We start from the raw sequence: 25,807 nt of genomic DNA, 5'->3' as shown, positions 1-25,807 counted from the left end.
TAGAGTGACGTCATGCCGAACGCGGAGATGAAGAGCAACATATGGCCACTTCGGACCGGTAGCCGTCGTGAAGGCATGCCGCGAGGTTCGATACCTAATCGGGAAAGACCGGCTACTTCGGTGTGGCTTGGAGCGAAGCGCGCGCTTGGCCGAGCGGCGTCAAGTGGCCCTATTGTTCGCCGAATGCGGAAGATGTCCCGGGATCTACGCGCGAGGCATCGGGACGACCGTGCCGAGCTTCGAGTAAGCGTCGCGCACTGTCGAAGGTGTCGAAGAGCGTCGAAGGCGAAATCGAACTGTTGGGAGACTGAGTCGAAGTGCCGGGCGGGATGCGAGTGCCGAAAAGAGGTGTATCGGGGCCCAGAGGGGCTTGGCGCCTATCACCGCACTTGGATCTCAGGATGGTATCCCTGATGTAAGAAGAAAGGGGAATGCCCAGTTGCCAAGTGAACTCTATTGTTTAATGCAAATTCGGCAAGCAGCAACTGTCTCGCCCAATCATCCTGCCTGTGGCTTGTGAAAGCACACAGGTACTGCTCGATCTCCTGATTCCAGCGCTCGGTCTGGCTGTCTGTTTGAGGGTGGAATGCTATGGACAGCACCGGCTCAATCCTCAGTCCCTTGTACACTGCATGAAGGTACTTTGACGTGAACTGGGGACCTTGGTCTGATATGACCTTAGCTGGGGCCCCATGATGCTTGAACATGTCACAGATGTACAAGTCTGCCACACCTTCTGCCATTAGGGTCTCATGACAGGCTGGGAAGTGGACCTGCTTGGTAAAGCAGTCGGTGATGACTAGGATCAAGTCAAATCCATCAGACTTTGGCAAACCAACAATCATATTGGTGGTGATGATCTGCCATAGGCACTTGGGGATCTCATTCGGCTTTAGCAAACCCTGGGGTTTGGCTGGGAATGTCTTGGTATGGTTGCACACGTTGCAGATACTTACGTACTCATTGACAAACCTGGACATTCCCGGCCACCAGTAATTCCATGAGATCAGCTCCAGGGTTTTGGCACAACCACCATGACTGGCAATTGGTGAATTGTGGTGGATCTTGACAATATCCTGCTGGAGCTCTGCATTCTTTGGAACATAGACCATCCCTTGGAACAGCAAAAGCCCTTGTTAGGCATTCCACTCCTCAAAGCCCTTTTGCAGCTGAGGCGGCCCAAGGTTCTGCACTTTTTCAAGTGCCTTGGCCACCTCCTGATCCTTCTCTGAACATTCCCTGATGCACTTTAGAAGCACCTGATTGGCTGTCACCAAGGCATGTCCATGTCACATGGAGGCGATGTGGAGTCTTTCCGGTCTGAGGACAATCTGATCAGTGTTGTCATCCTCATTGCTGACCTGATGGTCTGGTTGACGCAATAGGGCATCAGCCTTTCCATTTGACGTTCCGGCCTTATGCGTGATGCAGAAATCGAAGTGAGCCAGGAACAGTGACCATTGCGCTTGACAATGCGCTTGGTGCTGTGACATGCACCAGTATTCAAGGTTTTTATGATCGGTTACGATCTCGAACTGGTTGGGTAATCCCTCGAGATAGTGATGCCAATTGACCAGTGCTTCAATGATCGCAAGCATCTCCTTGTCGTAGATCTCATAGTTATGCTGGGTAGGGTCCATAGTGTGAGATCTGAAGGCGACTGGATGCCATTTGCCATCGTCCTGCTTCTGTATCAACACACCACCAGTGGCATACCCCGAGGCATCAACCTCAATACGTGTTTCCCAATTGGGGTCATACAGCACTAAGACTAGGGTCATGGTGAAGAGCCATTTGAGCTCATCAAAGGCATGCTGTTCCTCTTCACCCCAATGCCATGGATCGTTCCCTGTGAGCTGGTTGAGTGGTCGCAAGATCTTAGCAAAGTCCTTAATGAAGCGGCAGTAAAAGTTGGAGAACCCCCAGAACTTCTGGACATCTTTTTTGTTCCGGGGTACCGGTCACTCATTAATTTCTTTTAGCTTCGCAGGATCCATCACCACCTCATTGCCACCGAACACATAGCTGACATAGTCGACCTTGGGAACATCCCATTCGCACTTTTCAGGCTTCAGGAACAGATCGTTATCCTGAAGGCGACGCAGGACCTCGTGCGTGACTTTCTCATGCTCTGTTTTCTTAGTGGAGAAGATGAGTATGTCATCCAGGTACACGAGGACCTTTCCGCCAATGATGAGATCATGGAAGATCTCATTCATTATGGTCTGGAATGTCATGGGGGAATTAGTGAGACCGAAGAACATCACCAGGGGTTTGTACAGTCCCCAGTTAGTTATGAAGGCAGCCTTCCATTTGTCACCAGCTTTGATCTGAACGTTGTTGTATCCCCACCTAATGTCAAACTTCGTAAAGAGCGTAGCACCGTGGAGTTTATCCACCATTTCAGCAATTAGTGGCAGCAGATAGCGATGCTTGACAGTGATCGCATTGAGCCAGCGGTAGTATTGTACAGGTCGAAGTGTCCCTTCCTTCTTTTTGATGAAGAAAAAGGGGGACGAAATGGGCGACTTCGACTACTGTATGTAACCTTTCACCAGCTGTTCCTTTAGGAACTTATCCAGCTCCTCCTGCTCATTGTTAGACAAGGGATACACCTTCGAGTGGAAGGTTGAGTAGCCAGGCATGAGTTTAATCGCATGGTTATATGGCTTCCTTTCAGGTAGCCGTTCTGATGCTTCCTTGGAGAAGACATTCAGGAACTCATGGTATTGCTTAGGCACTCCTCAGCAGTCTTAACAACCTTCTTCTTGATTTCTTCCTCAGTAAACAGCTGGGAATACATATGTCCCGCTGTGACAAACAACTGAGGGGCGTCTGGAAGCATGATATTTTGCTTCCAGGCTTCGATCAAGTCAGCCTCCATTCACTTGATCTCCTCTGGATCATCTTTGGGTTCAAAGTCCGGGAGTACCTTACTTCGGCACGTGCCTATGACCGACCATTTGGACTTTGGCGAACACCTGCATGCCGTGGGCCTGACCCCCATATTACGCACAGTTGCTGCTTGTTCCATTCGGCCAGTCTTCCTGGCACTGCATGTTTCAGGGCATTGCGACAGCTTGAATGAGTGTCACGAGTTGACATGGCGCCTAGCTGTTCTTTAATTTTTCCTTTTCGTGGGCTCGAACCCGCGACCTCTGTACTATATGCTCTGCGCTCGAACAGACAAGCCTCACCGGCACATCACGTTGCCATGTAGATAGATTAGATTAGATAGGACGGCAGTGCATGGCACAGCTCGGGCTCCGCTGACACAGCCATGATGACTCACCAGCCCCCGGGGCTGCATCAGCATGCTGTGCATGGACCAGCTGCGCATGGACCAGTGCGCACAGCCTGCCCTTATCTTTCTTGTATATAAGCCGGCCTTTGCTGCCCTAGGGACCTCAGTTTCGACCTCTTGTCCCTAGGTCAGTAAGCCCTCCCTTGTATTTCTTTCTTACCTCACTAACTAATACATTTACTTGTCCCTAGCCTTAGGTTTGAGCACTGCTCACCATCGCTTCGGTGAGATCCAGTCGAACGCCCCCAGCGTCCTTGTTTGGTTTTCCCCTGTCGCTTGACCTCAAGTCACGACAATGAGCCTGTCTCCCAATTGATTTTGGGGTTGTGCTTGCGTAGCCAATCCAACCTGACAATCACATCCTCTGGACCTATGTCCATGACCATGAACACTGTCTTCTCAATGTGATCTCCTATTTGCATCTGTAGCACAGCTACTTCTGAGATGTTTCCATCTTTGTTGAGTGTTTCATCAATATTGTAAAGCGGGATTGGTTTCTTCAATTTCAGCATTTGTACTCGATTCTCCATGATGAAGCACTTGTTGATAAACTTTGTGGTGGCCCCGCTGTCCAACATTGCAACTATGTCTTTGTGCTGTCTTTCTCCTTTAAGGCGCACCGGGACCCATGGTCCAACTCGTACACATTCACAGTTGCCAATACATTGTACAAATTGTTATTACGAGGTCCAACGTGTGCGGCATGAAGCATGGACCGGATCAAAAACCCTCCTCCTTCATCGCCCAATAGTGCTTGAGCTCCTTGCGCATCAACTTCATCTGTGCCATCAAGTCCGCCAGCTCAGATTGCTTAGATTTCGCTGAAGCAGCACTTGTACCTGCCAAGGATGAAGCGATGGGGGTGCTTGTCGCAGCTGGGTGGAACCTGAGGAAACCGTAGCCCGCACGTCAGCACATTTTGTGTAAGGCTTGTCCTTACAGTCGGGGCACTCAAAACAACGGTACCCTTTCTTCCCGCAGCAACTGCTGGGGAAGTCTCCTTTGCTGATGGCCACATTGATGCTGGCCAAGGTGCCTTGCGATCGGGGTGCACTATCACGTGCTCCACCACATGCTCCTCCCTGAGGTGAGAAGAAACTATTCAACTTGAACTGACGGGCCCAGCTGATGTTGATGTTTTGCTTGACTTCTGTGGTGCGCTTGTTAGCAGCTTCCCACATGGTGAATGTCTTGAGCTCGATCTTCCGGTAGACTCGGGACAGGATACCGCTTAGGTACTTGTCACGGAGTTCCAGGTCGCCATACCCAGAACAGTCTGCCGGACCCCTGAATAGTGTGGAGAATTCTGCAGCAGTGCGTCTCTCACACATGGACTTGTCACTGCAGAGTTTGGTGAGCTCAACCTGTGCCGCTGCGGCATCGTCAAGATTGCCAAAATGGCTCTTGAACACCATGAGGAAATCCTTGATGTTGGCGAAGGGCATTACAGCCCCTTGTACTCCGACTTGAACAGCCATGAGCTGGGAAAAGATCAGGGTGGCCCAGGTGTATGCGTCACCATTGAGCAGACTGAGCATCACCTGAATTTAGAGCTCGACTGTGGACAGGGCAGTGTTGACCTGCCAGTAGATCAACAACTGCGAGATGAACTGGTTGCACTTGATAACAGTTTTCCCATCATATCGCAAGGGGAGGAGGAGTTTTAACACCTCCTTGTCAGGAGGGGATGCTGGGGAGGACATTACTGGCGACAAGGGGGACAGAGGACTGCCTGCGGGCGAAGGCGGCTGTTGTGGCTGGTTGCTGAGCGGACTTCAAGGGGAGCAAGTGCGTGAGTGGTCTTGCGGCAGTGATGACAGTGGAGGTGCTGGAGGAAGCCTGGCGGGGGATGACGTATATCAGGGACTGCAAACATGGAGGGGACCGGAGTTGGCAATACATGAAACATTTGTCTTTCCGCTCTATTCCTTGTACTACTAGCACCCATACTGGCGCCTGTCTTAGCGCTCACCCGCAGGTTGAACATTATGTAGCTTACATAATGGGGTCCGTGCGCACTTTGTTCCTGGTATCGTACCACTACGTTTCTTTCTTCACTAACACGACCACATAGACACGATGGTCTGTGCGCAGTCGGTACTTGTATAAGTAGTTGTACCATTAGTCGGTCGAACTCTAAGTTCGACCTGGTTATTCATTCAAGTCTCTGCTCCTCCTCGCTTGGGGTAGTGGTCACTCTCGACTTCCTCGCTCGATCTTCAGGACGACGTACTGTCCATAAGCCCTCGCTCGTCGTCTACGAGTCAGGCATCAATATAGGAGTATAGACCGTTGTATCAAAAGGTCGAACTTTCTAAGCTATGTTCCTAGTTTTACCTAGTCGAACATCTCATCCACCATCACGTCGAACAACGCAGTCAACCCAGTTCCTTTGGGACTACCAGCCCTCGCAGGATCACCGCTCCTCCAGTACGACCGAGCAGATCGCTGCTTTGTCACCTCCACAAAAAGAGCTCCCATCTACCCTCGAGGCGGTACCTGGTGTCGTGCAACCGGTCCAAACCCGCAGGTCGTCGCCCATCAAGAACTCGTTAGCTACTACCAGAGACACCCACCCGCTCACCCAGAAGACGTATTCACCACCCTACGAATCGACGTCGAACCTACTCAAACAGCAGAAAGCGTGCAGTCACCCATCAACGAACAACCACTCGAACTCCCTGAAGTTCAGTACGTTCCCATCAAAATCCCAGACATCGAACTACCACCAGCCCCACCCGCACCAACCAATGCACCGGTTGAAGTCCCTATGGCAACATTCACTCAAGCAGACATCGATCAGCGCATCGCTGTCGCCCTCGCAGCATACCAATCCCAGCAGTCAACGGCCAACCGACCCCTTCGCCTCGACATCCCCGCTCCCGAACCTTTCAGCGGAAAGGCGGAGGACCTCAGATGCTTCATCCAATGCATCCTCTCCTACTTCGTCGCCACCAACAACACCCGACTCAGCGATGAAGCAAAGATCGCCTTCACCGTAGCACTGATGAGGAAGGATCTGGGGAAAACATGGGCGGACACGTATTACGAAAAGTCGGCAGGGGGAGTCCAAGTCTATTCCACGTGGGCAGACTTCGTTGCCGCTCTAGAAGAGGCGTTCCCTGAGCACGGAACGCGAATCAAGGCACATCAAATCCTGATGAAACTGCCTGAACGACAGAAGGATAGGAAGACGGCGCTCTCCCTCGGTAACTACGTCACCCGCTTCGAGCAGCTAGCATCAAAGGCTCAGCTCAAGGACACCGAGGTCAATGGCACCAACCGCATCGAGAACAACTACCACACTCTCCATGCCAACTTCGTCAAAGGACTCCCGAAGGAGCTATATTTTGCGCTCGCAACAAGGGTCGCTAGGGATCGACCCAACACCATGAAGGCCTGGTACGACGAAGTCCGAAACGCCGACGCAGCCAAGCAGGGGGCTCTCGTCGTCACAGACACCAGGGACTATGGCGAACCAATGGATATTGACGCCGCTGCCGTCGCATCAACCTTCACCTCCACATCGGGAGGAAGGAAATGGGAACTAGGAGCCGTTCTCAACGAGGCTGATCGGAAGCTCCACAGGGATGGGAACCTGTGCTTCTACTGCCACATCAAGGGTCACAGCGCCAAGGATTGCCGCAAGAAAGCGGCCGCACGACAAGGGGGTGGAAGGCCGAACCAGGGAGGATCTGGGAAGGACGACTTCCGCGCCAGAATCAAGACACTCTCCGCTAACGAGAAGCGGGAGCTGTACGAAGAACTTACGATGGAGGATTTTTGAAGGGGCAGGGTGAGCCGACGCAACCACTGCCCGTATCCGTTTCACTGTCCCGTGTAATTCTAGTAGTCCGAAATGAACACGCTCTGCACATTCCAATTACTGTGGGACGAAAAGACGTCGAGGCGTGCACTTTCATCGATAGCGGCGCAACCGGAATCTTCATCAGCCCGAGATTCGTCCGAGAGCATCGACTTCGGACAGAACCTCTTCCCCGACCCATCCCCATCTTCAACGTGGATGGAACACCGAACAAAGAAGCACTCATCACGCAAAGAGCTCTCTTATCCTACAAGATAAGCAGAGAACCCCGATTCGTCAAAGCCTATGTCACCAGCATCAGCAAGGAAGACATCATCTTCGGCCATACCTGGCTCATGTCACGAGTTGGTACTGTCACGAGTTGACACGGCGTCTAGCCGTTTTTTAATTTTTTCCTTTTCACGGGCTCGAACCCGTGACCTCTGTACTATACGCTCGAACGGACAAGTCCTTATCTACTGTACGATTAGATTAGATGGGGCGGCAGTGCACGGCACAGCTCGGGCTCCGCTGACACAGCCGCTCTGACTCACCGGCCCCTGGGGCCGCGTCAGCATGCTGTGCACGGACCAGCTGCGCACGGACCAGTGTGCACAGCCTCCCCTAAACTTCCCCTGTATATAAGCCGGCCTCTGCTGCCCTAGGGACCTCAGTTTCGACCTCTTGTCCCTAGGTCAGTAAGCATCCCTTGTATTCCTTTTCTTACCTCACTAATATATTATCTTGTCCCTAGCCTTAGGTTTGAGCTCTGCTCACCATCGCTTCGGTAAGACCCAGTCGAACGCCCCCAGCATCCTTGGTTTGTGTTTCCCCTGTCGCTCGACCCTAAGTCGCAACATTAGGTCGAAACTCCTCACTGCTGCCGGCGTTCCTCGGAACCCACACTCACTTTCTCACTTCCTATAGGTTGGGTGGTGCGCACCCTTACTGTACCTTACGATACGTAGATAGCATACATACATCGCCAACACTCGAGAAACGAACTCTTCAGTACCTGCACTTCAGTGAGCGGTACTTGTCCTCACGGACGCGTAGCCTTGGTTCCTGCTGCATACTAGCCAAAAGCAGTATTGGGCCCTACGTGAACTGCGAATCTCAGTGTCATCTCGGGCGCCGTAGGTGTAAGCTAGTCTACAACGGCCTTTCGTAGTACGCGCACTTCCCCTTCCTCCCCCCATCCAACGTGGCTGCCTGTCAAGGCCAAGTTCACGCATTCGACTCTCAGGACCTCGTCGACACCTACATCCCAGACGGCCCTGAGACTGTCATCTACACCTGCGAGCAGCAGCCGTGCCCCAACCGAACACCCCGATCGATCGAGCAAGACTACCCACGCTACAAAGCGATCCGACGAGCGCAACATCCGCTCGGTCCTCGAAGCACCCTTGCATCTCAATCTGCCTCACGGCACTCTCGCCCTGTCTCCCCTAGCTCCCGCCTTCCCCAAACTGTCGCCGGTCCAAGTCAAGCACGAGGAGATCTCCCTCCAGACCCTGCGCCAGAGCCTGAGCCTGAGGAGAGTGCGAGTGAAGAAGGAGTCTCGGAGTCCGAGTCCGCGGACCCTGCTCGGCCCGCCTCGCCGACAGCACTCGCCCCCACGTCAGCAGTCCCTGACGTACGTGACCCCGCCTCTGGGCTTCCTCCAGCGCCTTCACCGCCGTCGCCGCCGCGAGGCCGCTCACGTACTCGCTCCCCTCGTAGTCCGACCAGCGGAGGGCCACCACAGCCGCCTCCGCCCCCGACAAGGAGACTCTGAAGCTTCTCCTCCCCCTCCGATATGATGGGAAAACCGTCATTGAGTGCGACAGGTTCCTGTCGCAACTCCGCATCTACTGGTTGATCAACACGTCGTTGACGACCATCGAGCTCAAGGTGCAGGTTGCATTGAGCCTGCTCGACGGTGATGCCCGCGCCTGGGCCACTCCCTATTTTGCCCAGCTCGCATCGGTACAGATGGGCGTCCAAGGGGTCACGACCCCCTTCAGGAACGAAGCGGCCTTCACTACCGCCTTCAAGGCCCGCTTCGGAAATCTCGATGACGAGGCGGCGGCACAAGTAGAGTTGGCGAAACTCTGCGCGGATAAGTCGGTCCGTGAAAAACGCACCGCTGCAGAGTTCTCCGCGCTGTTCAAGGGTCCGGCGGACCGCTCCGGGTATGGGGACCTAGAGCTACGCGACAAGTACCTGAGCGGCATCCCCTCCCGTGTGTACCGCAAGATCGAGCTCGAGACCTTCACCACGTGGCTAGAAGCTGAGAAGCGCGCCACTGAGGTCGAGCAGATCCTCGACATCAGCCGGGCCCGTCGGCCCGAGCTGAACAACTTCTTCTCGGCCCGAGGACGAGGACGCGGAGGGGCACGTGGTGGTGCACCCCAGTCACACGCAGCTTCGGCCAGCATCAATGCGGCCGTCGGAAAAGGAAACTTCCCTGGCAGTTGTTTTGGCTGCGGGAAGCAAGGGTACCGTCGTTTCGAGTGCCCCAATTGTAAGGACAAGCCTTACACAAAACGCGCCGACACGCGGGCTACGGTTGCCTCGGGATCCACCCAGGCCGCGACAAGCGCCCCCGTCGCTTCACCCTCGGCAAGTACAAGTACCGCTTCAGCACCTTCGGAGCTGGCGGACTTGACGGCACAGGTGAAGTCGATGCGCGAAGAGCTCGAGCATTATCGGGCGATGAAGGAGGAGGGTTTTTGATCCGGTCTGCGCTTCGTGCCACACGCGTCAGGCCGCGAGTATCATGTAACAAGTACAATATACTGTCTTCTGCAATGGTGTACGAGTTGGACCAGGGGTCCCAACACTTTCACATTCCAGTTCGACTCCAAGGGAAAAGACGGCACAAGGACGTAATCGCCATGGTGGACAGCGGAGCCACCACCAAGTTTATCAATAAGCGATTCATCACAGAAAATAAGGTGCAGACGCGGAAGCTAAAAGAGCCGATTCCACTATACAATATCGACAGCACCCTCAACAAAGATGGAAGCATCTCAGAAGTAGCTGTGCTACAGATGCAGATAGGAGAACACGTCGAGAAGACGGTGTTTACGGTCACAGACATTGGTCCAGAAGATGTGATCGTTGGGTTGGATTGGCTGCGTGAGCACAACCCTGAAATTGATTGGGAGAAAGGCTCCCTTAAATTATCACGATGCCCTGAAACATGCAGTGCCAGGAGGACTGGCCGGATGGAGCAAGCAGCGACTGCGCGTGATACGGGGGTCAGGCCCACGGCACGCAGGTGTTCGCCGAAGACCAAACGGTCGGTTATAGGCGCTTGCTGGAGTAAGGTACTCCCGGACTTCGAACCCGAAGAAGATCCGGCGGACGTAGAGTGGGATGAGGCCGACTTGATCGAAGCCTGGGAGCAAGGCATTACGCTTCCTGGTGCCCCTCAGCTGTTCGTCGCAGCAGGGCATACGTACTCCCAGCTGTTCGCTGAGGAAGAGATCAAGAAGAAGGTCGTTAAGACCGCCGAGGAGTCGGTGCCCAAACAGTACCACGAGTTTCTGAAGGTCTTCTCGAAGGAAGCATCAGAACGGCTACCTGACAGGAAGCCGTACGATCATGCAATCGAACTCGTACCCGGCTACTCGACGTTCCACTCGAAGGTATACCCGCTATCGAACAATGAGCAGGAGGAACTAGACAAGTTCCTGAAGGAGCAGTTAGCGAAGGGCTACATACGGGAATCGAAGTCGCCCATCTCGTCCCCCTTCTTCTTCATCAAAAAGAAGGAAGGGACACTTCGACCCGTACAGGACTACCGCCGACTGAACGCAATCACCGTCAAGAACCACTACCCGCTGCCGCTGATCGCCGAGATGGTAGACAAGCTCCGTGGTGCTACACTGTTCACCAAGTTCGATGTCCGATGGGGATACAACAACGTCCGGATCAAAGCCGGTGACGAATGGAAGGCGGCCTTTGTGACTAACCGAGGGCTGTACGAACCCCTGGTGATGTTCTTCGGCCTCACCAATTCCCCCGCAACCTTCCAGGCAATGATGAACGACATCTTCCATGATCTCATCATCGGCGGAAAGGTCCTCGTATACCTGGATGACATACTCATCTTCTCCACCAATCCGGAGGAGCATGATAAAGTCACGCGCGAGGTCCTTCAACGCCTTCAGGATAATGATCTATTCCTGAAGCCTGAGAAGTGCGAATGGAATGTTCCCAAGGTCGACTACGTCGGCTATGTGTTCGGTGGCGATGAGGTGGCGATGAATCCCGCGAAGTTGAAAGGAATCAATGAGTGGCCGGTACCTCGGAACAAAAAAGATGTTCAGAAGTTCTGGGGGTTTTCCAACTTTTACCGCCGCTTCATTAAGGACTTCACTAAGATCTCGCAACCACTCGACCGGCTCACAGGGAACGACCCATGGCATTGGGGCGAGGAAGAGCAGCACGCCTTCGACGAGCTCAAGCGGCTCTTTGCAACGACTCCAGTCCTGGCGTTGTATGACCCAAATCGGGAAACGCGCATTGAAGTCAATGCCTCGGGGTACGCCACTGGTGGCGTGTTGATGCAGAAGCAGGATGACGGTAAATGGCATCCGGTAGCCTTCCGATCCCATGCAATGGATCCGGCGCAGCGAAACTATGAGATCTACGATAAGGAGATGCTCGCGATCATCGAAGCACTAGATGACTGGCGCCACTATCTCGAGGGGCTACCCAATCAGTTCGAGATCGTAAGCAATCACAAGAACCTTGAGTACTGACATACATCTCAGCATCTCACGCTGATAGGCGCCAAGCCCCTCTGGGCCCCGATACAGCTCTTTTCGGCAGTCGCATCCCGCCCGGCACTTCGGCTCAGTCACCCAACACTTCGATTTCGCCTTCGACGCTCTTCGACATCTTCGACGGGGCGCGACGCTTGCTCGAAGCTCGGCGCGGTCGTCCCGATGCCTCGCGCGTAGATCTCGGGACATCTCCCACATTCGGCGGACAATAGGGCCACTTGACGCCATTCGGCCGAGCGCGTGCATCGCTCCGTGCCACACCGACGTAGCCAGTCTTTCCCGATTAGGTATCGAACCTCGCGGCATGCCTTCAATGACGGATACCGGTCCGAAGTGTCTCGCATGTTTCTCTTCATCTCCGCGTTCGGCATGACGTCACTCTACTGATGGACTTGATACGTGCCACTCGGTGAGGCAGATTCGTGCGGGACAATGCAAAGCCCCTTGTACTAGTGTGCCACTCTCGATAGTCGTAGCGTCCTATGCGTAGTATAAAACCTGTCGTACTTCTCTCCAAAAATACAAGATCCGGTTCCCCCCTCGAGTTCAGAGCTCGTAAGTCGAGTTCGCCCTGCGTCTAAGCCCTCAACTGCGTCACTTCGTTCCTCGCTGCGTAACCTCGAAACCTCGTCTACTGCGTTTACTCGTCGATACCGTCTCGACGAACCTTTCAACTTCGGCTATTGTCGAAGAACTGCGTTGCACCTCGAACCACGTCCTAGCTAAGTCCACCCTATCGAATCGTGTCTCTTCCCTCTACGATACATCGAAGAGCTCTGCCGAGCTTCGATCGTCTCCACTAACCACCCACAGCCTCCGAGTAGCTTCGACGACGTGTCGAGCCACCTCGTACCTTCCCTAGCGTTCGTAGCCTTTTCCGAGGGTGTTTCTCGTGTTCACTCGAACCGTGGGACACCTTGCTGCTAACTCCCCTCTCACTAAGATAATAACCCGCCTCTAGTCCACCTAGGTCGTACCCAGGTTAGGGGTTAGGGTTTCGTAGATTGCATCAACGTGTCGTCAAGCACGATGGTCGCTATTCCTGGCTCGCTTTGACTTCCGCATCACGCACAAAGCCGGAACGTCGAACGGAAAGGCTGATGCCTTGTCACGCCAATCAGATCATCAAGTCGGCGATGAGGACGATAACACCGATCAGGTGGTTCTCAAACCGGAGAGATTCCGCCTTGCCTCCACTAGGCGCGGCCATGCCTCGGTGACAGCCGATCAGTCGCTTCTGAAGCGCATCAGGGAATGTTCGGAGAAAGACCGCGTAGTGGCCGAGGCACTTGCAAAGGTGCAGAACCTCAGACTGCCTCGGCTGCAGAAGGGCTTTGAGGAATGGAATGCCGAACAAGGGCTCCTGCTGTTCCGCGGGATGGTCTATGTCCCAAAAAACGCGGAGCTCCGGCGGGATATAGTCAAGATCCACCACGACTCGCCGATCGCCGGACATGGCGGTCGTGCCAAAACCCTTGAGCTCATGTTGCAGAACTACTGGTGGCCTGGGATGTCCAAATTCGTCAATGAGTACGTAAGCACCTGTGACGTGTGCAACCGTACCAAGACATTCCCAGCCAAGCCACAGGGTCCACTGAAGCCGAACGAAATCCCCGAGCGCCCGTGGCAGATCATCACCATGGATATGATTGTTGGCTTGCCGAAGTCTGATGGATTCGACTCGATCCTGGTTACCGCCGACCGCTTCACTAAGCAGGTCCACTTCTCGGCCTGTCATGAGACCCTGACGGCAGAAGGTGCGGCAGACCTGTACATCTGCGACATGTTCAAGCATCATGGGGCCCTGGCCAAGGTCATATCAGACCGAGGTCCCCAGTTCGCTTCGAAATATCTCCATGTGGTGTACAAGGGACTGGGAATCGAGCCGGCGCTATCCACAGTGTTCCACCCTCAGACGGACGGCCAGACCGAGCACTGGAATCAGGAGATCGAACAGTACCTACGTGCCTTCACCAGCCACAGGCAGGACGATTGGGCGAAGCAGTTGCCGCTCGCGGAATTTGCACTGAACAACTGAGTTCACTCCACGACCGGGCATTCCCCTTTCTTCCTGCATCAGGGGTACCATCCTGAGATCCAAGTGCGGATCAATCCGATGTCTGCGATGCCTGCGGCCGCTGATCGGCTTAAGATCCTAAAAGAGATCAGGGATGATACGCGCTCTGCGCTTGAGCTATCAGCCGAGCGTATGAAGGTGTACTACGATAAGCACGTGCAGGAGGCACCGGTCTTCGCGCCAGGGGACAAGGTCTGGCTTGATGCCCGGAACCTTAAGCTGAAACAGCCGAGCAAGAAGCTCAGTCCCAAGCGCCTCGGGCCATATGCCGTGCGGTGAAAACTCGGAGATTTAGATTACAAATTGGTTCTGCCAAAGTCGGTGCCTGTGCACCTGGTGTTCCATGTCTCCCTGCTTAGCAAGTACACATGTAGCGATATCCCGGGCCGAGAGCCGGAGGAGCCGCCTGCAATCGAGGTTGAGGGCGATGAGGAGTACGAGGTTGAGCAGATCAAGGATTCGAGAATCTTCCGGCGTCAGCTACAGTACCTCGTCAAGTGGAAGGGTTATGACGACTCACACACGTCATGGGAACCGGCGCGCAACATTGCGAATGCGCTGGCCCTCATAGCCGACTTCCACCGGAAGAATCCGAACGCCCCTCGCCGCCTCAATGCTGCTACATTTGGTGGTCTTAACTTTCAGCCAATGCCTTCGCCGCTGACTGAAGCACAATGCCGCTCTGGGTGGGAAATGGGCAAGGGCACCTCGCATGAGGTCATGCGCCGTTGAGGGGGGGGTAATGTCACGAGTTGGTATGGCGTCTAGCCGTTTTTTAATTTTTTCCTTTTCACGGGCTCGAACCCGCGACCTCTGTACTACATGCCTGATATGGACGCATCACTATCTACTGTACAATTAGATTAGATGGGGCGGCAGTGCGCGGCACAGCTCGGGCTCCGCTGACACAGCCGCTGTGACTCACCGGCCCCCGGGGCCGCGTCAGCATGCTGTGCATGGACCAGCTGCGCACGGACCAATGCGCACAGCCTCCCCTAAACTTCCCCTGTATATAAACCTGCCTCTGCTGCCCTAGGGACCTCAGTTTCGACCTCTTGTCCCTAGGTCAGTAAGCCCCTGTACTTACTTACCTTTCAATACTAGCTTACTTGTCCCTAGCCTTAGGTTTGAGCATAAGCTCACCATCGCTTCGGTAAGACCCAGTCGAACGCCCCCAGCGTCCTTTGTCTGTGTTTCCCCAGTCGCTTGACCCTAAGTCGTGACAGCTCAAGCTCGAAAACCCCAAGATAGACTGGAAAACAGGACGAGTTGAGCTAAACCACCGATGGACGAAAGACGAGACAAGGGCCTGGAAGATGGACCTATACCAAAGGCGAGTGGCTTGGCTAGAACTAAAGAAGGCCGTAACTACCCCACTCCCAGAACCAACGGAGGACGAATTCGTTGTCATCTCCACCTCGGAACACGCAACCCTCCCCGAACAAAAGACTAGCGGCACAGCAGGATATGACATCTCTGCTGCACATCAACTCATCATCCCTGCCCGACGACGAGGCCTGGTTGGCACCGATCTTACCATGGCTATCCCCGAAGGACACTACGGAAGAATCGCACCTCGATCCGGCCTAGCACTAAAGGAAATCGATGTCGCTGCAGGAGTAATCGACTCCGATTACCGAGGCAAGGTCTCAGTCCTACTGGTCAACAACTCCGACCTCCCATTCACTGTCAAAGTCAGTGACCGAGTTGCTCAGCTCATCCTTGAAAGGATAAGCACCCCACCAGTAACTATAACCGACTGCATCGACGAAACTGAACGTTGGAAGGATGGGTTTGGGTCAACGGGTATTGCGTCCATTGAAGAACAAGCGGAGGACATCGACAACGATGAGTTCATCATTTCCTACTTATCAGGAACACCGATGATCACCAAGTACGAGAAACAGGAATCCCTAGCAGTAAGGGATGTTCCGCTCAAGGAGCAACTTCCCGAACTCTTGTCCGGCTACAAACGACTCCACAACGGTATGATCTGGAAGATCCACCACGACATTAGGCGAGTCACAACATCCACTGAACTTGCGGCCTCGAATACCCAAGGCAAGACAGAAAAAACGCTACCACAGATGATACCGTCCTACCTACACGATCTCCTCTCCATCTTCGACAAAGGCACCGCTGCGCGACTTCCGAACCATACCGAATATGACCACGAAATCAACCTCAAGGAGGGCTTCACGGACATGAAGCAACAGGTTTACCCACTCAACCCACAACAGCGAAAGGAACTCGACAAGTTTCTCGAGGAGAACCTGAGTAAAGGGTACATTCGCCCTTCGAAATCCCCGTTGGCGAGTCCATTCTTCTTTGTTGGTAAAAAATACGGTTCACTACGCCCCTGTCAGGACTACCGGCTGCTCAACGAGAACACGGTCAAGGACCGATACCCGCTCCCGCTTATATCGGACCTCCTTGACAAATTGAAGCACGCCAAGGTGTTCACGAAGATGGACCTCCGTGCCGGATACAACAATGTCCGAATCAAGAAAGGGGATGAATGGAAGACAGCGTTCATCGTACCCGGAACTGATGGCAAACCACCGCAGCTGTACAAACCAACGGTGATGTTCTTTGGGCTGTGTAATTCCCCCGCTACGTTCCAACAGATGATGAACACAATATTCGCAGACATGCTTCAAGAAGGCTGGCTCTGCATCTACATGGACGACATCCTGATCTTTTCCCAGGACAAGGCAGAACACGAGGAACGAACATGACGTGTTATCGAACGACTTCGACAACACGACCTCTACCTCAAACCGGAGAAATGTGCCTTCGACGTCACCGAAGTCGAATTCCTCGGCATGATCATCCGCCCAGGAGAAATTGCAATGGACCCCGTCAAACTAGCTGGCATTGCAGATTGGCCGGTGCCATCCAACCTCAGGCAAGTACGTGCCTTCATTGGATTTGGAAACTTTTACTGCCGGTTTATCAAAGGATTCTCGGACAAAGCGCAACCGCTGGTTGCTCTCACCCGGAAGGATGTCGCCTGGACCTGGGGATCTGACCAACAGAAAGCCTTTGAAACCCTCAAGAAGGCATTCATAGAAGAACCGGTACTACGCATGCCGGATCCCGATCGACCCTTCGCTATCGAAACCGACGCCTCCAAGTTTGCAACCGGAGTAGTACTACGCCAGCGCAATGACAACGGCGACTGGCATCCTTGCGGATACCTCTCTCAAAGCTTCAATGCAGCAGAGAGAAACTACGACATCTACGACAGGGAGTTATATGCGGTCATCCGCGCACTAGATGAGTGGAAGCACTACCTCATCGGCAGCCCATACCCAGTAACAATTCTCAGCGACCACAAGAACCTCACATATTGGAAACAAGCCAAAGACATGAACCGACGACAAGCACGCTGGGCGAGTAAACTGACCGAGTTTGACTTCCGCCTGGTACACGTTCCTGGTACCCAAATGGTGCAGAGCGATGCTCTCTCCCGCCGACCCGACCATGACGACGGCTCTAATGACAACACCGACGTCGTTATGCTCCCACCGGAAGTATGGGTCGCTGCCATCGACATCGACACCCGCGACACCATCCTTTCCTTTAAGGACGACCCAATAATGAAGGAAGGCCTCACTGCGGCGCGCACTGGAGGAACACCACGCACTGGAACAGACTGGTCCATCGATGATGACCTCCTCCTATACCAGGATCGGGTCTATGTACCCCCAGATGAGTCTCTTCACAAACGTCTTGTCTCCCACTATCACGACCTCCCCTCCGCAGGACACCCCGGTGTTCAGAAAACCCTCCTCGGCTTGCGCCGTGACTACTGGTGGCCGAGCATGGCCCAGTTTGTTGCCCGCTATGTTAACGGCTGTGGCATCTGCCAGCAAATGAAGGTTAACACGCATCCAGCCCGTCCGCCCATCACCCCCATTCGACCCCGCGCAAATGTCAAGCCCTTCAGCACATTCTCGTGTGATTATATCACCGACTTGCCACCGTCCAACAGCTTTGATTCAATTTTGGTCGTAGTGGACCACGACCTTACGAAGGGGGTAATTTTCATCCCATGCAACAAAACAATTGATGCTCTTGGGACGGCAGACGCAATGTACCGAGAGGTCTACAAGTGGTTTGGACTCCCAGACAAGATCATCAGTGACCGAGGACCGCAATTTGCGTCCAAAGTCTTCCAAGAACTCTGCAAAATGACTGGGGTTCAATCAGCCATGAGTACGGCATTCCATCCGCAAACCAATGGCGAGACAGAACGAGTGAACCAAGAGCTGGAGATCTACCTCCGCTGCTTCACTGCCAATGATCTGGATAAGTGGGCTGACCATCTTCACACCGCGCAATTTGCTCACAACTCCCGCAAGCATTCCACGACGAAGACGTCCCCATTCAAACTCATGATGGGATACGAACCTCGCGGAATACCCACCGCGCACCCCGGATCAAACACGCCGCAAGCGGCTTATCGCCTCAAGGACTTGCAAAACATCCGTGAGGAAGCACATGCGGCAATGGAGATGGCCCAGAACGTCCTGGCCAAGAGAGTAAGAAGGAAGGGGGGTTCCTTCCGTAAAGGTCAGCTGGTATGGCTAGACTCCCGGAACTTGAAGCTGCCGTACCCGTCCAGGAAACTAGCCCCGAGGCGAGAAGGGCCGTTCAAAGTCCTAGACAAGATCGGAACGGTCGCGTACAAGCTAGACCTCCCTAGCACCTGGCGAGTCCACCCCATTTTCCACCAATGGCTTCTATCTCCCTACTCCGAGACGGAGATCCATGGTCCGAACTACACGAGGCCACCCCCTGACCTTATCGAAGGCAAAGATAACTACGAAGTCGAAGCCATCATCGGACACCGAGAGAACAAGAGGATGCGGCGCCGCGAATATCGCATCAGGTGGAAGGGTTACTCAACTGCGGATGACTCATGGGAACCCAAGGCAAACCTGACAGGGACTGCGGACGAAGTGCTAACGGAGTATAAGAAGAGGAAGAACTTGAGCTGAGTCAACAGCAGCTTAACCCAGTCGCTACACCCCCACTCGTACCAACATGTCTTCCACCCTCTTGTTCCTCGACCAGTTCAATGCCCCCTCGACCGAGGGCAGAAAGAGGATCTCAATCTACACCCCTAAGCACACCCATGTCGGCGACAGCGCTTTGCTGACGCTACTCCTCAGTAACCCCACCGACGTCTTCAATAAACTCAAAACCCACAACCCCGAGGCAACCAATGCCACCGACCGCGCTGCACTAGGAGCGTACCTCTCCGCCCGCCACGAATACGATGAGGCTGTCAAGGCAGCCGACAAGGCCATCGACCACCACAAGCGGCTCCTACGGCAACAGGATGACCGTGTCCTCACCAAGCTCATTCGACTCGACAATCTGAAAGTTGCCCATCGCTTTCAACCGCTCCTACCGCGCAGCATCCGGGCGCAACACAACAAATTCATCCCGCGCACCATCCCCAACGCGTACCTACCCCTACCCGCACCCCTACCGACGTCTGCCTTTAGGTGCCCCCCGATCCCATCCCCTTTCCTCCAAGCAACGCTGCAGAGCACTACTATCCCGGCTGACTGGCAACCCAACCCTGGGTGGACCCCGAAGGGAAGCTGCAGGCGATGCGGATCGTCTCGACACTGGGTACGGGACTGTCCGGACGTACGATGCGCAGGATGCGGGAAAGAAGCCCCTGGACACCTGGAGCGGGAGTGCGGAACCAGGCCGATGAAGCGACACATATCCGCACCACCTGAAGAACCTGCGCGACGCGTGGGGGTGGTCGTCGACAACATGTTTCTCGAAGGAATCATCAACGAGGTGAAGGAGAGGAAGGAGAAAGAAAGGCAGACGAAAGCGGTATCCATTCCTCCACCGCGTAGCGCTAACCCCGAACCCCCGGCCAGTCCTGTCGCAGGATCCTCGCGCCCCCGCCCCGATACACCCGTCGTCTTTCGCAAAGTCGACCCCGACTGGACACCCGACACCACTCAATGGACGTGGGACAGCTCCTGGCCGCATCAGAAGCACTTCTCTGGCGAGGAATGGAAGAACGTAGGGAGGAACGCGCGCAAGGAGTGGTTCGACGAAGAGGAGGAGGACGGCGTAGACTGGGAGTTGTATGGAGATGGTGAGCAGTAAGTAGTCGAATGGGACTTCGACTCTGGCAGGGGGGTAATGAAACATTTGTCTTTCCGTTCTATTCCTTGTACTACTAGCGCCCATACTGGCGCCTGTCTTAGCGCTCACCCGCAGGTTGAACATTATGTAGCTTATATAATGGGGTCCGTGCGCACTTCGTACCTGGTATCGTACCACTACGTTTCTTTCTTTACTAAACACGACCACATAGACACAATGGTCCGTGCGTAGCCGGTACTTGTATAAATAGTTGTACCATTAGTTGGTCGAACCCTAAGTTCGACCTGGTTATTCATTCAAGTCTCTGCTCCTCTTCGCTTGGGGTAGTGGTCATTCTCGACTCCCTCGCTCGATCTTCAGGACGACGCACTGTCCATAAGCCCTCGCTCGTTGTCTACGAGTCAGGCATCAATATAGGAGTATAGACCATTGTAACAGCCACAGTGCCTTTGCCAGCTTCCTAGTACCATATATGACCAGTGCCTACTGTAGTGGTTGGCCGGCATATATGATGGTTTCTAATTGTGGTATGGTGATATATAGTGATCATGTATTGCGCTGTCAAATGGGCACATAGCTGCGCACGAATGCTAACTAGCCATTTAATGTATTGTACTTTCTTTGCTAACTAGCATTATATCATGTATGACTACAACAAGGTCACCTGGGTATCATGCAGGCAGCTCTGACACCATGTGCATGGTTTTTGGATATGCAATTTAGCCAACAATCGAGAATACAGGCATGTAGTCGCCAGCACAGGCAATAAAGGGCTGCCTACAGCTCGGATGCATCCTTGTTATTTTCCCCAAGTCCACTGCCATCAAGCGACATGTCACAGAACACCAACATCAGGAGGTAATAGTGTCTCCAAAGTTCGGTCCTGAACTTGGTTCTGAACTGCACACCGGCTGAACTGAACCTAGATTCAGGTTCAGTTAAGCTCAGTCTACAGATTTCCCAGAAGGTTCGGTTCATGGTTCAGAGCAATGAAGGACCAGTTCAAACCAAGAACCAGAATTAGATCTCAACACTCCCAAAAAGGTACTCAATTATGTTTCAAATACTATTTTACATGAGTTTCATCAACAGAAAATGTCACCTTCACCTCTCCACAAGATAGTGTGCACTGCACCCAGAGCAGCATTGGCATGTACGCCCCACCACCCATCGGGGAATGCTGTTCCCTGCTCAAATAAGCTGCCTTACATAAGCCATCATCAGTGCATGTGACAAGTCTCATGGCATCATGCCTTGCAGATCCTTTTCAAGCAGTGAGTCACACTTCTGTTTGTGTGTTATAGTTATAAAATGACTTCCAAACTTGAAAGCAAAGGTATTTCATATGGCCAGCTGGAATCTGAAGGTTCAGCAGGTTTAGTCCAAGGTTCAGTCTGGTTCAGGCTAGAGGTATGTAGGTTCAGTTCAAGGTTCAGGGCAAGAGGCCCCTGAACCGAGCTAAACCAAACTTTGGAGATGCTAGGAGGTAAGTTGTGGATTGCTGTTTCCAATGGCCCGCCACTCTACTAATGTTGTGCAGTGGATGTGAAAACAACACTGGAAAGACCGCCAGCAGACAACATTCTCGATGGACAGGGATCAATGGTGGATAAGGTTAGAAACCAATGGGGCTACCTACAGCATGCAACACCTACATAAGTCCTATTCCCACACCGGCGCACAACCACGTGACCCAGACTGGCAGCAATGCTTGCCCAATGTACCCAAAAGTCAACAGTGGAGTGCATCAGTAAAACCCCAACTTTCCTTGATAGACTTAAAGTGCTTATTGTTCCTTAAGTCAGGAAGTAAGGTGAGTTTCAGCTTAATTAAGGAGCAAAAATAAGGCTTTTTTGAGCTTACTTGCCTTGATCAACTTGATTGCAGGAACCAAGGCAAGATTAAGGTTGTGCAGGAAATGTGGGATTTTACTGATGTGCGTGATAGTGCAAGTAGTAAGTCCAAATTTCTTCGGAGTTGCACATTGCATTTTGCTCATATCTGCTTTGTACCCAGACAGAACTGTGGGCCACGGCAAAGGGAACTATATAGAGTAGCACTAGCTTGTAGTCTTTCATTTCAAATTTAGAGCTATGCATTTAAGCATTTGCTCATGCGATCGAGAATGCTATATTTGGGGTATGGTGCGAGGGGGTCGGCCCCTACCATTGCTTCTCATGACTACAGGTACTCCAGGGTGCTCCCGTCCTCGCGCACTCCGGGACTATATAGGTCGACACGAGATTTCGGGTCACTACAGAGAGCTATATAATCGGGAGGAAGACTCCGTGCCTCGTGGTCCTACAGAGGCTACCTAGACCTATGTAGGTTTGCGCATTTTTCCTGATGTATATTGTGGCTGCTGTGGCAGCGGCATCTCGGATCATCGGCCGGAGAGAACAGTTGCTGGAGGTGGTCGCGCCTATCGTTTTTTCGCTCGCTGTAAAGTGCGCACTTACCGGAGGCGCACCTTGTTTATGACAGAGCTCTCATTTTTGCTCTGTCCCCGCCACCGCGATGTTGGACACTCGGTTTTCGACAAGGCCATTATTGTCATTCTGAATTCGCTCTTTTGGTCTCGGAATGCCACGCCGTTATTTGGTGCTTCTCTATTCTCATGCGCATATCAATACCAACTCTACATTCTGCAGAAGGTTTTTCCCGAGGCTCCATGGCGACATCTCTTCTGGGCGCGGGCGCTATACCTTGTAGTCCTACATATCCCCACCATTACTTACTACTGGCCGACGCCCCCACGCCCACGCCGGCGACACAGAGCGATCTGTCGGCATTACATCACGGCAGGCCTCGATCGCGATCTGAATCTCAATTGTTCTGAGTGTAACTGTTGCTCGGCCATCACGCGAGTCACTAGTCATTATTGTCCAACACTTGTCTGTTCGCGCCGAATACCCCCTTGGTTTTTGGGCTAAACATCAAGTCTCGCGTCTCGCGATAAATGTGAAGCAGTGCTTCGGCCTCATGGAGGTTCGTCTTCTAATCTTCCTTATGATTGCATATATTGATGTACATGGGGTCTGCCCCACCGCCGTTCTCCCACACTGCCGCTAGTTTTCGAAACCGGCCCGTGCAATAGTATCCGTGCGTGCAGACCTTACTGAGCTCGCGAGTAGATTGTCACGCGCCCCAACCCTCTTCACGGTGAGGCAGACCTCATGCTCAGCGGCATCTACATTTATGTAGCCGAGCCTCGCGTCCAATACGATCGCTTCCCGGCGCGTTGATGACATCCTCTGGGTTTTGCTCCCACGCGAGCACGATGCACGCTGTGAGACATGGAAGTTGTAAGATGGCAGCCCGGGTGCTGAGCACAGACCGTCTCTTCTTTCCTCCCCCGCCATCGACTCTCTCGACGCGTGTGTAGTCAACTGCAGATAGAGCCCCCTCAGCCATGTCCGGCTCGCTCGCAACGTACGCGCTCCTTGCGCTACCGGTGCTCTACGTGCTTGTGACGCTTCTTGTGCCCCCCCAACGCAACGTCAGTGCCTCCCTGGGCTTCTCCGAGCACCATACGGTCTTGTCTAACCTTCGCTCTTTTTCACCGCACCCAGCTGCGCCATATTCCGACAGTCGGGGGTCCGTCCAACCCGTTCCTCGCCTGGATCGGTGCACTACGCTACGTCTCGCACTCGGCCGAAATCCTTCGTGAGGGCTATGCCAAGGTAAGCATCAAAGCTTAAGCTCTGGGGCTTCCTCGTCTCCTTTTCCTTCCACGCAGTGGTCGTCGTTCCGTGCATTGCGGCGTGATGCTCGCAGGACCGCACAGTGCGTCTGCCGCGGTGGGGTGATGAGAGGGCCACAGCCGGCTCTCATCCCCTGCGCCCATGCGTGTCCGCCCTGATACAATCGCGACAGACGGCATCGCAGGCACTGTTGATGCGCAAATTGTAAACTGGCGCCTGCTGTGGAATTTGCGACCCGTTTAGCGGGAGCCCGAGGTCGACGTGCATGCGTCACCGCTACTTTGTGCATGGTGACTGGCGTCCTGCCGTGTACATCGCTAGCATCATGATAGTGTTCCCGCTTCCGGGGACCTGAATATGTGATTCAATCTAATCATTGTGTCTACGCATGTGGTAGTCATCTTGGGAGTGTTGTGCGTGCAGTTTGGTCCACGAAGTTGATCGTGAATCAGGAGTACTGAAGTCATACGCGTGACTCTCCTGGTGTACTCGCTTGACAAATGTGGTCATCTGCATGCAGCTACTCGTATGTGTGGCCATATCTGACGCTTCTGTATGGCGTTCCCGCTACGAGCGAGATGCGCCGTTGGGGCCCCGTCATTCTTTGCGTTCTGCCGAACCACACATCCTCGCATGTGCCCAACCGCGATCGGGCACGACGTAGTGTGTGGTGCCAGCGATGACCTCCGCACCTTCCAGTTGCTACTGCGTCTGCGTGCACAACCACGTTCTCGTATCATGATATGCTAATCATCACCAGTACAAAGGAGGCGTATTCAAGCATGCCGAGCCAGGAGGCTGGTGTGTCGTCGTCACGGGCTCACGCAAGATCGAGGAGCTGCACCGCGCGGCCGACGACGAGCTGTCGTTCATCGCAGCTACGAATGAGGTGAGTGCATCTCTCTCTCGCGCGCGCGTTCACGCCAGCGGTCCTCAGCCCCCGCGCGCAGACGCTCCAGGTGCCATACACGCTCGGCCCGAACGTCGCGAGCAACCTCTACCACGTCCCGATCGTGCGCTCGCAGCTGACGCGCGCACTGCCCGTGCAGTTCCCAGAGTTGCGCGATGAGATCGTGTGTGCGTTCGGCGACGCCGTTGGGATGCCCGAGGGTAGGTGCATTCGCGTGCGTCTGAGTCGCATGAGGCTGATGTACGCTGCAGAGTGGAAAGCCGTGCCTGCAATGGAGGTTGTGATGGACGTCGTCGCTCGCACGAGCAACCGGCTCTTCGTCGGCCTCCCGCTCTGTGAGTCGCACGAGCACGCCTCGGACCGTGGCCAGTATCGACACTGACGTGTATTGGCCCCTACACCAACGCACGACTGAGCAGGTCGCAATGCTGATTACTGCGAGCTAAACAAGCAGTTCACCATCGACGTCTTCACGGGCGCCGCGATCATTAACCTTTTCCCGAGCGTCCTCAAGCCGTACGTCTGCAGCCTTGTATGCCCGGGTGTCGTGGCTTATGCTGTCATTGCATTTACAGAATCGCCCGGCGCTTGCTCACGAAGGTCCCGCAGCGCATCGCGCGCGGCATGAAGCACCTCCAGCCCATGATCGAAGAACGCTTCCATCTGATTGAAGCGCACGGAAACGACTGGCCGGACAAGCCTGTGCGCCTCTATGCTCGCGCTCGCACATGGAATATCACTGACGCAATTCCGTTTGCTCTCCTGCTTGGCTCATTTGCAGAACGACCTGCTCCAGTGGCTCATGGATGCCGCACAGGGCGAGGAACGCACCATGCGCGCGCTCGTGCTGCGGGTACTTACGGTCAATATTGCGGCTATCCATACCTCTTCCTTGGTGCGTACTCCCTGCCTCCAGCGCTTCCTTCGCCTCATAGTGCCTGCAGACGTTCATCAATGCGCTGTACCTCCTCGCAGCGTACCCGCAATACATCGCGCCTCTCCGTGCAGAGGTCGAGGCGGTCGTCGAGAGCGAGGGATGGACGAAGGCTGCGATGAACAAGATGCGCAAGGTCGACAGCTTC

At 54.0% G+C, this 25,807-nt stretch overlaps 3 protein-coding genes across 3 annotated transcripts in view; 2 read left to right on the top strand and 1 right to left on the bottom strand.

Annotated features, from left to right (window-relative positions):
• Positions 1–4,024: 4,024 nt before the first annotated feature.
• POSPLADRAFT_1055923 (hypothetical protein) lies at positions 4,025–5,007 on the bottom strand (the record flags this gene model as incomplete). The annotated part of the gene is made up of 3 exons (XM_024480706.1): positions 4,025–4,179; positions 4,245–4,845; positions 4,885–5,007. 3 exons carry the CDS (start codon positions 5,005–5,007, stop codon positions 4,025–4,027), a joined length of 879 nt encoding a protein of 292 aa, XP_024339340.1.
• A 14,009-nt stretch (positions 5,008–19,016) lies between these two features.
• Positions 19,017–20,342, top strand: POSPLADRAFT_1141864 (hypothetical protein; the record flags this gene model as incomplete). Its single annotated transcript, XM_024485356.1, has 2 exons — positions 19,017–20,100; positions 20,242–20,342. The coding sequence occupies 2 exons, from the start codon at positions 19,017–19,019 to the stop codon at positions 20,340–20,342; spliced, it is 1,185 nt and encodes a 394-aa protein (XP_024339339.1).
• A 3,181-nt stretch (positions 20,343–23,523) lies between these two features.
• Positions 23,524–25,807, top strand: part of POSPLADRAFT_1141367 (hypothetical protein) — a gene marked incomplete at both ends in the record, with an annotated part of 5,127 nt that continues 2,843 nt past the window's right edge. The window contains 6 exons of the mRNA XM_024485294.1: positions 23,524–23,610; positions 23,684–23,794; positions 23,851–23,897; positions 24,213–24,228; positions 24,576–24,704; positions 24,766–24,925. Coding sequence (XP_024339338.1) covers positions 23,524–23,610; positions 23,684–23,794; positions 23,851–23,897; positions 24,213–24,228; positions 24,576–24,704; positions 24,766–24,925 — 550 coding nt within the window. The remainder of the gene's footprint in view (positions 23,611–23,683; positions 23,795–23,850; positions 23,898–24,212; positions 24,229–24,575; positions 24,705–24,765; positions 24,926–25,807) is intronic.

This window comes from Postia placenta (genome assembly GCF_002117355.1).
Source record: "Postia placenta MAD-698-R-SB12 unplaced genomic scaffold POSPLAscaffold_6, whole genome shotgun sequence".
Lineage (NCBI taxonomy): Eukaryota > Fungi > Basidiomycota > Agaricomycetes > Polyporales > Adustoporiaceae > Rhodonia > Rhodonia placenta.
Note: the sequence above shows the minus strand (reverse complement) of the source record. Positions and strands in the feature narration are given on the sequence as shown.